General features: G+C 48.0%; 1 protein-coding gene and 1 long non-coding RNA gene across 5 annotated transcripts in view; both read right to left on the bottom strand.

Moving 5' to 3' along the window:
- Positions 1 to 14,273, bottom strand: part of Snx9 (sorting nexin 9) — a 90,633-nt gene that overhangs the window by 2,194 nt on the left and 74,166 nt on the right. For all 3 annotated transcript variants that reach the window (NM_025664.6, XM_017317612.2, XM_030249990.1), the window contains 8 exons: positions 11,253 to 11,383; positions 9,589 to 9,692; positions 9,090 to 9,193; positions 7,556 to 7,633; positions 5,082 to 5,158; positions 3,602 to 3,691; positions 2,443 to 2,557; positions 1,467 to 1,558 (listed from right to left, as the gene is read on the bottom strand). In NM_025664.6, the coding sequence (NP_079940.2) occupies positions 1,467 to 1,558; positions 2,443 to 2,557; positions 3,602 to 3,691; positions 5,082 to 5,158; positions 7,556 to 7,633; positions 9,090 to 9,193; positions 9,589 to 9,692; positions 11,253 to 11,383 (791 nt within the window). The remainder of the gene's footprint in view (positions 1 to 1,466; positions 1,559 to 2,442; positions 2,558 to 3,601; positions 3,692 to 5,081; positions 5,159 to 7,555; positions 7,634 to 9,089; positions 9,194 to 9,588; positions 9,693 to 11,252; positions 11,384 to 14,273) is intronic.
- Positions 412 to 1,457, bottom strand: Gm46599. Of its 2 annotated transcripts, none has more exons than XR_001782194.1 (2): positions 1,295 to 1,457; positions 412 to 1,263 (listed from the first exon to the last, which is right to left on the bottom strand). It is a non-coding gene; the product is annotated as a predicted gene, 46599 (long non-coding RNA). The 2 variants fall into 2 exon arrangements; XR_001782195.1 differs by having other exon boundaries at positions 412 to 1,232.

The raw sequence follows: 14,273 nt of genomic DNA, 5'->3' as shown, positions 1-14,273 counted from the left end.
AATGCACCTGTTTAAATGTACATGTAACACGTGTACCTTGTGTGTAATTGTGAATTGTGAGTCGGCAGCTTTTTCCAGAACTCACAAGGTGTTTTTGCCAGAGTACAACCCAAAAGCGACACATGCAGAGATGTGTTCTGAGGGCTAGCCTGTATCTCTGAATGCATGGAGGCAATGGCAGGCTGAGCACCAAGGCTACCGCAAGCGCTCACTGCTCCTCTGTGCTGCCCTGCAGGGCCTGAGTTCAAGCACACCGACGAGAAGTGTGGAAGTGTGTAACGAAGGAGAACAGCACAAGGCAGAGGAAGGGAGGGAGGATTTATGTTTTCCTTACAGTTCGCTGAATGAAAATGTTAAAACATTGTGTTATTTTGGTTTTCCTGAAGAGACTCCTTTGGTAACTGTAAAACCTGGGTCACAAGCAACGGCTGCCTTTGGTTATTTCTCTAACTGAAAACGATACAACTTGTGGGTTAGCAGGGTGACCTCAATCCTCTGGCACTGTCCCCGTGCGTGGAGAGGCTCAGAAAGAAGGAAGTCACACAGTCAGGACTGCTCAAGGCTTTAAAACTAGGAACCAATGTCTGCTCTTCAAAGTAAAGCTTAAACATTTCCAAAGATTATACCTATTCATTTTCTTTTCTCTGCAGCTCCTCTGCCTGTAAGTATGTGTATGTGGCTTGTGTGTGGTTGGTGCCCGCAGAGGTCAGAAGAGGGCATGAGACCCCTGGAGCTGGAGTTAGAGATGACTGTGAGCCATAGTGTGACTGACAGAAACTGAGCCTGGGTTTTCTGTGACAGCAGCAGGAGCTCTTAAGCACTACGCTGTCTCTCCAGGCCCAGGAAAGCTTTTTTGATCCAATATTCCTCAGATGGAATTTTAAAAGATTAAAAAAAAAATCAAACCACTAAACTCTGTTCAAAATGTAAGCCCCTTTGGTTTATCACTCAGGAGTAAAGATTATAACTGACCAAGTCTATCTAGTCAAGGGCACTAGGCCAAAACCTCCCTCCCTTCACACATGTACATGGGGGGATGTTGGGAGGGGACACTCACTGCCCTCACACCTGTGGATGGGGGATGTTGGGAGGGGACACACCTGTGGATGGGGGTGTTGGGAGGGGACACTCACTGCCCTCACACCTGTGGATGGGGGTGTTGGGAGGGGACACTCACTGCCCTCACACCTGTGGATGGGGGTGTTGGGAGGGTACACTCACTGCCCTCACACCTGTGGATGGGGATGTTGGGAGGGGACACACCTGTGGATGGGGATGTTGGGAGGGGACACACCTGTGGATGGGGATGTTGGGAGGGGACACACCTGTGGATGGGGGTGTTGGGAGGGGACACTCACTGCCCTCACACATGTGCATGGGGATGTTGGGAGGGGACACACCTGTGGATGGGGGGTGTTGGGAGGGGACACACCTGTGGATGGGGGGTGTTGGGAGGGGACACTCACTGTTTCATAGAACTGCACTTGCTGCTCCAGGTAGAGGCGGATGACACTGTTGTAATCATAGATCCGGTTACTGTGAAAGTGATTCATCTCAGCTACAACAAAATTATCACAGGGATTAGTTCCCAGCAAGACTTCGAATAACAACATGACATTCTCTGCTTGCCTAAGACTCGTCATCAGCAGGACTTCATCTGGCTGCTTCTAAGAGGCACCAGTTCTCAGCCCAAGTCTACCAAGAGCCTAGAAACACAGCTGACCCCTGCAGCAAGTGCCACTGTCTAGTAATGGATGGCTGTCACTGACTAGCTGAATTCCACTGACAGCCTCAGTCTGCACAGGCACATGTCTGTCAGCCTTCACCAGACACAGAGACGGCCATTGCTGTTCTTTTCTCTGACACACGCACACCTCTAGAAATCAGCTGCTTTCTTTCTAACTAAATTATGTCTAAGTGATACCCACAAGCCTCCTTTAGATTCCATGGTCCCAGAGCACAGAGTTCACAGACCTCTAGAAGCTGTACTAAATGTACTAATTTATGCATTTTTTTAAATTGTAGAAGTGCTCTGTCTGCATGCACACCTGCACGCCAGAAGAGGGCATCAGATTCCTTTACAGATGGTTGTGAGCCACCATGAGGTTGCTAGGAATTGAACTCAGGACCTCTGGAAGAGCAGCCAGTGTTCTTAACCACTGAACCATCCCACCAGCTCTGGACTTTGGAATTGAATACAACAGTGTGATATTAAAGGCTGTTAACAGAATGTGTCACTTAGAAGTAATGATGTATGGGTGTAATCACCCACAGCTATCCCAAGTTCATCTGTAAAATAAAACGCTACCTAGAAGCAGATAGACATTTTAAATTAGCTTTGAATTTCACTGGGACTCAACATTTGGATTTCTACCAGCAAGCAGGTTTGACGCTGGGAGCTGGGAACAGCTCTTCCCAGTTACTCACCACCCTTTCTCTTACCTTGCAGAGCGTAAGACATGGTGCCAACTCTCTTCACCATGGTCTGCTTGTCTTGGGGAGTAATTTTACTAGTTGCAACCAGCTTATCACTTTCTTTCACTTTTTCTATTGCTCCCTGGAAAATACATAAATGTAACAGTATTTAAGAAGACAAAGCAAAGAGCAGTAGTCATTAGCTGAAGATGCAATGCTGACACTCTGTGGTACAGAGCAGAACATCCCAGGCCAACTCCCTCTAAGTCCCTCTGAAGCCTGAAGGCTGATGCTCCTGGAAACTGCAATAAAGCTAGAATGTGCAGTGCTACACACTGTGATAAGAGAAACAAACAAAACTCTGCCCATGTAAGATTCTGCGCTGTTGGTGTCAGGAGTACACAGAGGAGAAGGGATGAGAGGTCAGAAAGGCACATGAGCTGTCTCAGGGGCACGTGTCCTCTCTGCTGCTATGACACAGCATTTACGAGCGAGCCGGGCTTGGCTGTGCAGACTGCAGGGCTTTCCTTTGTTGTTTGTGAGAGGTCCTGGGTCCTGTACTCTCATTCTGGATGGAAGCAGCTGTAAACACTGGCGCTGGTCCTCACGCAGCTCCAGACACCACTCAGTACTTATGTCCCCCGCAAAGACAGCTCCACTGTGAAGTGTAAGCGAGGCTCCAGGCCTGACCCTCCAACTCTGCTGCTCAAGTTCTGACGAGCCAACCTCCTGAGTTTCATATGAAGCTGTCTGAGTTACACAAACATTGTTTGTGCTGCTCCTTCATGATTCCTCATGGAGCACTGCTGAGACACAGACCAGCCCTTTGCTGAGAGCTTCCTAACAAATGCAAGGGCACCTCAACACACTAGCGTACCACAGAGACCCTGAGAGGAAATGCTAACCAGCATTAAATCATCAAGATCTACCAACTAACTTTTAAATTTAGTTTTAAAACTTTATGGTGGGACTTAGGATACTGTGCCTTCATCTTCCTTTTGACACAGGGTCTCAGTGTGTAGTCCTGTCTGGCTTGGAACTTATCTGTAGACCAGGCTGGCCTCAAACTCACTGCTGGGATTACAGGCGTGCACCACCACATTTCTTGTGGATACACGTAGGATCTAAACAACTGCGGCTCGGCGATGCTGTGCGTCTGGGAGGCCCTGAGAGCACAGTGACTTACCTTGTGGGCACCAATGATGTCCGGGAAGCAGCCGAGAAAGCCTTTGTACTCATGGTTGCACTCCATCAGGAAGTGGAGGTCCTTCTTTGGCTATAACGAGACACAGGCTGGCTGTTACTAGTGGAGGATTTAGAAAATTAAAGAGAAGAAACTAATGAGGAATGATGCCCACATCCTCCTGTGTGACAGAGGGCTGAGTGCTGCTTCTTTACTGAAATGCTCTCACTGTTTAGGGTCTGGCTGGCCTTGAACCCACATACATCTGTGTGCCTCTGGCTCCTGGGTGCTGGGATTAAGGGTATGTGCCATCGTGTCCATCTGTGCCCCCACCCTGGAGAGTCAAGTCTCTGCGGGATTGGGTGCATCCACTGAGGCCAGAGATGGCAGCCCTCTGCTACATATGTGTCCTGGGCCATTTTTAATCAATAAAATACAGGCATAAAATTATAACAAGCAAAGATGTTACCGTTTAATGTCTATATTTTAATAGACAATAAAAAATACTGCCTACATTCCTGAGGCTCATCCAAGGCACTTCACAGATGAGGAAAGCAAGCTAGAGAGGGCAGGCAGCAGTGCAAGGGCTATGCCAGGGCTCCTCGCCACTCTAGCCTCTGGCTGAGAGTGGGTCAGAGGCACCGTGGCCAACTCACTTCAGTTCCATCCCCTACCTTCATTTTTGGACGGTGTTGGGATCAAAATCTGAGCCTTACAGATATGAATAGCAATCTAGGCCAACTACCACTGAGCCACAGGACCCCCACACACACACACACACACACACTTAGATTCTTTTTTTTTTTTTTTTTTTTTTTTTTTTTTTTTTGGTTTTTTGAGACAGGGTTTCTCTGTGTAGCCCTAGCTGTCCTGGAACTCACTCTGTAGACCAGGCTGGCCTCGAACTCAGAAATCCGCCTGCCTCTCCTCTCAAGTGCTGGGATTAAAGGCGTGTGCCACCATGCCCAGCCTAGATTCTTTTTCTTTGTCTTCTTGAGAAAGGGCCTTACTCTGTAACTGAGATCAGCTTAAAACGCTCCATGTTGCCAGGCCCTGCCAGGCGTGGTGGCGCACGCCTTTAATCCCAGCACTTGGGAAGCAGAGGCAGTCGGATTTCTGAGTTCGAGGCCAGCCTGGTCTACAGAGTGAGTTCCAGGACAACTAGGGCTTTACAGAGAAACCCTGTCTCGAAAAATCAAAAAAAAAAACCCAACACAACAACAACAACAACAACAAAAACGCCCCATGTAGCCCAGGCTAGCCTCCAGCCTCTGGTGTTCTAGTACTACAGGTGTAAGCTACAGGTGTAAGCTACAAAGCTTCACTTGGATTTCTTAATGAGACATTTGTCTTCTCTGGCTTAACTGAAAAAGAAAAACATTATCACTAAATAAAATGAACAGAAAGCCACAGAAACAGAAAGGGGACAGCTGTTTGGGTTTAAACAACCAATGTGGGCTGGGGAGTGTGATCCCAGCAGTACCTGCTCTGCCACAAGGCTGGCGATCTCCTCATACGTCTTCCCAGCTTCTGTGATTGCATCGTTAAGGTCGGTCTCTCCTGAAACAGACAGCAGTCTTGGAAGAGACTATACTGTGTTACACATATTCCCCCACACTTACGGTTTTTGTTACAGACTTTATTGATAGTTTTAGTGTAGAAAACTTAAAAACTGTCAACGTTGGTGAGAACTCCCATCCCCCACTCTTTGGTTTCCAGACAGCAGATGGTGTCTGTGCTTTTAATGTCAGCTTGACATAAGCTGTAGAGTCATTGGAAGAAGACACCTCGGCTGAGAAAATCAAAAACTAGGCTGGCCTCGGGTGCATTTTCCTTACTAATGATCACCGCAGGAGGGCCCAGCTCACCGTGGGTGGCTCCACCCCCTAGGCTGGTGGTCCTCAGTGCTATACAAAAGGGGGCTAAGCTAGCTAGGAGGCACAGGCCAGTAAACAGAGTTCCTCTATGGCCTCTGCAACAGTTCCTGCCCTGACTTTCCTCAATTGTAAGCTAAAACAAATGCTTTGCTCCAAGTGGCTTTTGGTTAGTGTTTGATCACAGCCATAGAAACTCTAACTCAGACAGTGACCAGCTTTTCCATCTAGACCCCGTGCTCCCGGTTTCTCTTTTCCTGGGACACACATCACGTTCTAGGCAATCTTTAAAGAACAAGGACACTGCGGCACACCTAGGAAAAGGTCATGGCTCTGCTCTCACGAGGAGCAGAGCAGCGTGTGGGCCTCCAGCACCTCAGGCAGGCTCTGTGAGAGCCAGTGTGCAAAGGTAGTGCACACACAGACAGGATGGCATGTTCCTTAACCTGGGGCTCTTGTCACCCCTGTCTTTTTGTGGGGTGTTAGGAGTGTGAGTCATGCACTACACACTCAATGTCTGTGGTGACACCCTCTGTCCCTCCCATGCCCTCACGCGGGCCACCAGGCCTGGAGGCTTAACCTGATCCATAGTCAGTTTCTAGCTGAGTCTAGTTTTTGCACTTCCAGAAGCGGCCTCGATCGTCTCTGACAGAACTGCACCTTTCTCTGACATCGCTTCTTTGTTCTTCTTTAAAACTCTTCCATCAGGAACCCCTGCTTTGCGGAGCCCCTGGCCACCACCAAGTGACATCTGAACAGGGAAAGCAGCGCCAATGCGTGTGCCTGTCGTTACAGTTTCAGAACTGCAGATGGAGCCCACGCTCCCCCAAGGCCCTGGGATTACATTCCAAGTATCTTATTAATTCTGGTGTGCATATGTGTGCTAGACCTCATTTTGTGGCAATTACTGTTTTCACCAATGGTCCAATTTTCTTCCTTGGCCAGGGGGAGACTCCTCAAATGGGCATATCTGAGGGAGGCACCTGGCTCACTTTGGTGAAGGGTGCCAGGCCACATACTGTGTTCCTCCATGTAGGTGCCGTCCTTACGCCTTCTCACGGCTGGCTGTCTTACTAAAGACATTTCCATGCAAGGATCTCCAAGACTATGGGATGTTTCATGGTTTGGCAGGGTCATGCCAACAATTCTTACACTGTTCTAGTGTCACTATCCATACTGCTGTGGATGCAGCCAGAGATTTATCTGGTGGAATTAAGGCAGCCTTAGGAACCAAGCTCATTTAAATAATTAGAAGACCAAGCTGAACAGCCACTGAGCACTGTCTTAAAACAGATGCCAACCAGAGGAATTGAGAAGCTCTTTAAAAACAAGTTTTAATAAACTTAATAAGTCATAAAATATACTGAGTACATTTAATGCCAGTGTCCTGTGCAATATAAATATCAACTGCTCATTGGCTGACAGCAGAGATGGTACAGGCTGCTCTTGGTGCCCTCAGCAGGCACTCGGAGCCTCACTCTGCTCAGGAAGAGTAAACCCACATGCTCTAAGGCACAGCAGGGTGACACAGCACCTATTGTATGCTTTATGACAGTGTACCAGCACCTACTGTATGCTTTATGGAGAGCCACAAGAGAAGACCACCAGCGCTTTATACATAAAATTCTAATATCCAAAATACATAAAGAACTCAAGAAGTTAATGACCAAAAAACCAAACAACCCAATCAAAAAATGGGGTATAGAACTAAACCTATAACTCATAACTGAAGAGGACTGCCGGGTGTGTGTTCATTCAGAGATGATGCACCTAACCCTCAAGAGACTGGAGGCCCCAGGGAGTTTAGAGGTCAGGTGGGGTGGGCGTTAGGGGCATCCATGTGGAGATGGGGTGGGGTGGAGAGAAGATGTGAGATGTGGAGCAATCGGAGGGAGGGTTGGGGTCTGGGGGGAATAGAATATGGACTGTAAAAAATAATTTAAATTAAAAATAATTCTAAGTTGAGGAAATACCTCTAACCCTGACATGTGCACCACATAACGCACACACGTGCTCACGTGATTCAAGGGGGACAATCACTGTACAGTTACTAACAAGAAAAGTATTAACAACTGCCCCGTACCTTGATAACCGCTGGAGCTGAACACTGCCGCTAAGCTCTGCAGAGCCTTCCCTATCTTCTGATACTCCTTGGGTAAGGCTGGAAGGAATTGATAACTGATTAGTTCTCGGAGCGGTCTGAAGTGCATTTACCATTCTCTGGCAGTGACTCAGAAAAAAACCATTCAAATGATTGAAAATAGCATCTATTCTGTAATGAAATATTGATGAAATGATTTTTTAACTACTGATTTCTTTAATTAACTGTCTATTTAATTTTTAACTGATTGCTCAACTAGCAGCACACTTTATTCTGAACAACCCACCCCCACACTGGTTCACTGGATGGCGCACAGGGGAAGAGGCCCCCTTACAAGAGCCTCACTTTCAAAGCCCGTTCACGTGCATGTGGCTATCACAGTCACCAGACACACCATCTCCATATGGAAGGTTTGGCATAACTAAGGCTCAGTGTGGCGACAGAGGCTCAAGAGGAGGGTATATGAAGCCTCAGCTATGGGATGTGAGGGGTAGGTGACACCTGTGGGTCCAGGTTTGGATCTGAGGAGCACTCTGACGCCTTCAGAGACCCTCATCTCAGGCCACCCGTGCATCCGCACAGACTCCCTCAGGAGGCACCTACCCGGGGCCTGAAAGAAGCCACTGCTGAGCTCAGCCGCAGGGTCTCTTCAGCGACACATCACCTCCTCTCTGATCTGCCTGCTCTGTGCTATTTACCACATACAGTTTTCCCCGTACAGACCTGAGGTTATGATAAACTGTGACTGTGCAGCTAAAGCAACTCATTGCTTTTAGAGTTGAATTATCTATTTGCGTTTCATTGTCTTATTTCTTTTCTTCTGTCATGCTGCAGACTGAGCCCAGGGTCTCACAGTGCGGAGGTTCCCTGGCCTTCCTCTACAGAGGACACTGTCCCTGCACACTTCACTTATTCTGTTCTGGGAACCCACAGCCCCACAACTTTGGGGAATGCAGGGGGAGTAAAAGCTCAGGCGCATGACAGTCCACAGGAAGGACAGGAAGACAGAAACCCCAGGGAGGTGAGCAGAGCCATGGGTAACCTAACACGGCTCTTTGTAGCTCTGCGTAGTGGCCTAGTCTGTCTGACACATCTACTGTATTTTGTACCAAGGATATAGGCTATTTCCTACAAAAATAAATACATTAAATAAATAAATACCCCACCAGGCTTCACCAAAGCCTCTCACATCCTAGAACAGGCACATAAAGACAAGAAGCAGTCCCGAGCTGGTCTGGTACTGCATGCTTGTGATATGCTATCACTTGCAAGGGTAAAGCCAGACAGACAATCAAAGAGCGTTAGAAGCCAGCATGGACTATACAGACCCTTCTCAAATACTAAAGCAAAGCAAAACAAAACCAACCAAGCAAGAAGTACCCTCTAAGTATGCAGAGATTACTCAAATGACCAGACCTTAAACTCTACTATGGTGTTTTTTATGACGTTTCCTGAGCTACCTCTGTTATCTCATTTTTCTGGTTTTAACTCGTGAAGGCCGAGTCACAGCACTTACGCCCTGTGCAGCGCTTCCAGTGCTCCTGCCCCACCGTCAGCAGCTCCTTCACGCCGTCATCCATGGCCTTGGTGAACTTCCCCACAGCGTCACACTTCTGTTCTCTGGGAGCAGAGACAGCTGTCAGTCACATCAGCAATGCCAGAGAAACACAGACCAAACACAATGTCTGCAAGCTCCAGGCCATGGGTTTGATTCCAAGGACAAGCACAAAAGAGATTCCAGCTTTGTCGGGGACTCCATGGATGCCGTGGCTCTGTGCCACTTTATCTCGTCAGACTTTACAGAAGACAACCAGCATGATGCCTACAATGGGACAGACCTTGGGGAGGATGGAGCCTAACCTGCTGAGGCAGGCGAGATGCCGGTGGACACCGTCTAACTGCAAACCCCACTCAGCCATACATTCCTCTCTTAAGATGTGAATTACGGCTGCTGCGGTCCTGGCCACAGGAGGCATGGAGACTGAGGAGAAAGGATGCCAGGGAGTGACTCTTACATTTCTATCAAATCCAAGTCAGGAGCCTCTGGTTCCATGGTGGAAAATATCATCACTCCCACCAGTTCGTCTTTCTCAGCCTTCCTCTTTCCAGTCTTCCATTCCTGAAAGAGAGGACATAGCAGTGTTGCAGCACCACAGGCCGACACCTAGCACACTCAGCATCACTGCATAGCCACGGATACTTCTTAGGAGACGCGTCTCCTGGCGTGGACAGACTCAGGCACATCTCTTTTGCAACGGCTTCTAACATAAACACAGACTATAAACACCCTCTATGAGACTCTTGGACAAACTTAACTGTTTTATTTCTTTGAAAAGATATTAATTTTTCATGTTATATGTGTATGTGTGGGCCTGAGTATGTGCACTCTATACGGGACACATAGAGTAAGAGGGCGTGAGACCCGTGGACCTTGCAGGTCGGGTGAGGCTGGCCGGCCAGCGAGAGCCACTTTTCTCTGCATCCTCAGCCCTGGGACTCCAAGGGCTTGTCACCATGCATGACCTGCTCTTCTTGGTGTATGCTCTGTGTCTCCCCAGCTCCCATTGTTCACTCTTCTTGGTGTCTGCTCTGGGTTTCCCCAGCTCCCATTGTCCAACCTTTCGGCTACTCTTTTCCTTTCATTTTTCACTCATCTTAGGTCCTTTTAAAATCTACCAGTTGATTAAACGCAAACATAACTTGGTAACAGTTTTCTCTGGGTCATACTGTATGCAGCACTTGCTGCTACTTCTCAACTGGCCTCTGGTTTCACTCTTCAGTGTTTTATGAATTTTGTGTAATGTTACAAAGGAAATATTCTGGAGAATAGGGGTATAGTGAAGAACACAGTGTGAGCCATCAGGAGAGGGCTACTCCCAAAGCCAACAAGGAGGAGCCGGGAGGCAGGGAAGCGATGGGCACTGGCTGAGTACCTGCTAGGCAGCAGGCAGCCAGAGACCAGCCTTTACTGTGGACTTGGCACCTCCCTACGGCTGATGAACGATCATCTTGGATCCTACCTTCCTTCATGGTGCTGAGGCACTGGGAGCCCAGAGACGCAGACAACATATGCATCCCACTGTCCTCTCAAGGCTCACATTTGGGGTTTACCCTCCCCACAGCCGGGTGTGGTGTGGTGTGGGGTGTGTGTGTGTGTGTGTGTGGTTTGTGTGTGTGTGTACATGTGCCAGCACACATGGGAAAGGCAGAGGATGCCTTGGGTGGCCTGCTCTATCTACCACTTTACAGCTTATTCCTCTGAGACACAGCCTCTCACTGACCCTGGAGGTAGGACGGTAGTCAGCATGTTCCAACAATCTGTTTCCACACCTCAGAAAGCTGGGGTTGCAGGTGTGTGCTGTGCTGTGAACTGCTCATCTGAACTCAGGGCCTCATGTTTGTGCAGCAAGTGTTCTTCCTGAGCCCCGAGTCCATGTTAAAGAGCATGCTGGAAACCATGCCACATATAAGCCTATTTGTCCTTCATCTGTGCCCCACCACCCTGAGCTGACTGCTCCAGCATACAGAAGCCTGCTGGTTGGCAGCTCTTCTCACTGCACTGCATGCTTCTCGTGGACTGACAAATAACCAACATTGCTTTGGCCTGTTTCAGACATAAATACCCTGTGACTGTACCAAGCAGCACTTCCCTATGACTGCGGTACTAAGCTACACTTGCCTTCTCATCTCGGAAATTCAGGAACTGCTGGAAAACTTCACTTTCTGACACCACCGGGTGCCGGCACATCCTGGTCATCCAGGCCTGGAGCCGCTCCATCCGCATTTTGATAAATTCCTCTTCAAAGCGACCTGGAAGAGAAACACCAAGAGTGATGACACACAGCTCCTTCTGAAGAGCATTATACTGCAGCTCCTATGAGTACTGGATACTTGGCAGAAAGGCTTTCTGTAAAGGCTCAGAAACTCACAAGAAGTATGCTAGACTATTTTATATATGTATGTGTGTGAGCATAGCACGTGTGTGGTATATGGACAGTGTGTGTGTGTGTGTGTGTGTGTATGTGTGTGTGTGCGCGCGCACATGTGCGAAGTGTGTGTGCGCACACACGTGCGTGCCCACATCTGGGTTGATGGAGGCCGTAGCACCATGCTGAGCATCTTGTTCCATCACTCTGTGCCTCATCCCTTTGGGACAGGTCTGTTACTGACCTAAAGCTATAAAGCTAGGTTGGCAGCCATATGCCTCAGCCCTCCTCCTGTCTCCACCCTACAGTGTTAGTGCTAGGGTTACAGCACTGTGGGGCATGCCTGCCTTCTTCTGTAAGAGCTGGAGATCTGAGCTCAGGTCCTTGTGCCATGTACCAACTGTTCTTACCCACTGAGCTGTCTCCCTAGCCCTGACTCTGCAGTTTTCAAGAATGAAGTTCCAGGGCTGGAGAGCTGGCTCAGTGGCTAAGGACACTAACTGCTCTTTCAGATGACCCCAGTCTGGTTCCCAGTACATGGTAGCTTACAACTACCTATAACTTCAGTGATCTGAAACCTCTTCTGACCTCTATGGGCTGTTCTAGAGGGTCCAGTGTTTCTCCTGCATGTGCAGTGCGTATATATACACTCAGGCACATACACACAAAATAATAAATACATGAATGAAGTTTCAGTTCAACACATTAACAAATATTATTGTTGGCAAGACTAACAACAATGTTAACTACAAAGAAACAGCTCAAAATGAAAAATGAAAAATGATCTCTAGTTTATAAACCAGTCTTAGGCCAGTTCCCGGGCAGTAAAGGAGTGGCAAGTGGAGGTTACATCACATGTCTAGTTAGTTGTAATGTGATAGTGAAGCCTGGAAGTACTTAACATTAGTACTCAGTACTTTGGTAAAGTAACTCTGGCATGTCTATAAAGTAACACACAGCACGTTTATAAAATAACACACAGGAGGCTGTCAGAAAAAGTTAGTGGCCAGCCTAGGTTACACAGGCAAACTGTACCTAGAAATTAAACAAATGACATCCCATAAACACACACACGTGCACACGCACACACAGACACGCACGCACACACACACGCACACAGAGGCACGCACACACAGGGGTAGGATGAGGGGGACGAGTGTGCACATTCCCTGAAGACTGTAACTTTGTTCTCTCTTTTTTGTTGCTGTTTTTAGTTATTATTTTTAAAAATTTTTGTATGTGTGTGTGTTTGCCTGCACACATATGTCTATATATCACATGTGTCCCTTGTTGTATGTGTGTGAGTGTTTGCCTGCACACATATGTCTATATATCACATGTGTCCCTGGTGCCCAAGAAAGCCAGAAGATGGTGTCTAGTTTATAGGCAATTGTGAGCCGCCATCTGAGTGCTGGGAACTGAATGAACACAGGTTTTCTGAAAATCAGCAAGTGTTCTTTGCTACTGAGCCATCTCTCCAACCCTTCTACTTTGTCTTAGGTTACATGGCAAAGGCAATCACCCCCGACCATACGTAGCCTAGAGCTAACAGCCATGCTCGAACTGCTGCTCCTGTTTCACAGGCATAGAGCCTGGCAACCATGGGCAGCCAATATCAATCAAGACTTTTATGTATGTGAGTGCACTGCAGCTGCCTTCACACACACCAGAAGGGGGCATCAGATCCCATTACAGATGGTTGTGAGCCACCATGTGGTTGCTGGGAATTGAACTCAGGACCTCTGGAAGAGCAGTCAGTGTTCTTAACCGCTGAGCCATTTCTCCAGCCCCTGACAGTGTCTTTTGCTCAAAAAATTGTTCAACTTCCACCAAGAACTGTGAGACTTTGTGGCACTGGGCTGTTCCACCTCTCTGCTACTGTACCTCCCTTGTCCTCAGAGGCCATGCCAGGCAAAGCAGACTGGAGATCGGCTCTAGAGATGAGCCGCAGCATCTCCGCCATAGGAGAAAAAGGCTCGCATGATGTGCAGAGAGGGAGAGACGACCATGCTCGCTCGCTAGCACTGGTGGCAGGGTCAACCTCAGAACTGACAAGGGAGAGCCAGTGGCTGTACGTAGCCTAGATGGCAGAACCTGGCTCACGCTAGGCTGAAGTTCTTTAGAACTGGGGACGAGACTGTGTCTAAGTCACAAGTCCCTGCCCAGCCATGCGTCTGAATACATGCGAGGAAGACAGAGAAGAGCCTGGGGAAGAAGTGAGAAGTAGAACCGGCTACAAAGTATGTTAAGGCAGCGAGATTACCTGAGTCGAGAAGTCTGGGGCAAGCCTGGGTGTTAGTTTTGACTTAAAAAAAAACCCCAAAACTTATTTTTTGCTGCCACGTGTCTCTCAACAAAGTGAAGCTCAGTGAAGGTGCGAGACCAACGAGGCGTTCGTTGTAAAGCTAGCTATGTAAGCCTTCTGTCACTGTCTGTTGGGTTTTATTTATATTCCCTCCAAATATCATGTGTCCTCCCGTGGGTCTTCCTTACCATACCTTAGCAAAAGTCTATGTGGGTCTGTATCAGCTGACATCACTCTGCCAATTGGCCCAGGTCGCTGCCACTACATCACCAGAAGGTGTGTGTGTGTGTGTGTGTGTTTTGTTTTATGAGGTCACTACAAATGATGATCATTAAGGAATGGCAAGGCATACCAATACCATCTAGCATTGTCCAAAGTCTACTGGGTCCTTCTTAGTATCATGTATCCTTTCACATGTTTACTTTAGCGAAACATCCCTTTACCTGTGTCCACTTCAGCAAAACACTTG

Source organism: Mus musculus, chromosome 17 (genome assembly GCF_000001635.26).
Source record: "Mus musculus strain C57BL/6J chromosome 17, GRCm38.p6 C57BL/6J".
Taxonomy (NCBI): domain Eukaryota; kingdom Metazoa; phylum Chordata; class Mammalia; order Rodentia; family Muridae; genus Mus; species Mus musculus.
The sequence above is the reverse complement of the archived record's forward strand: the minus strand, read 5'-3'. Positions and strand labels throughout refer to the sequence as shown.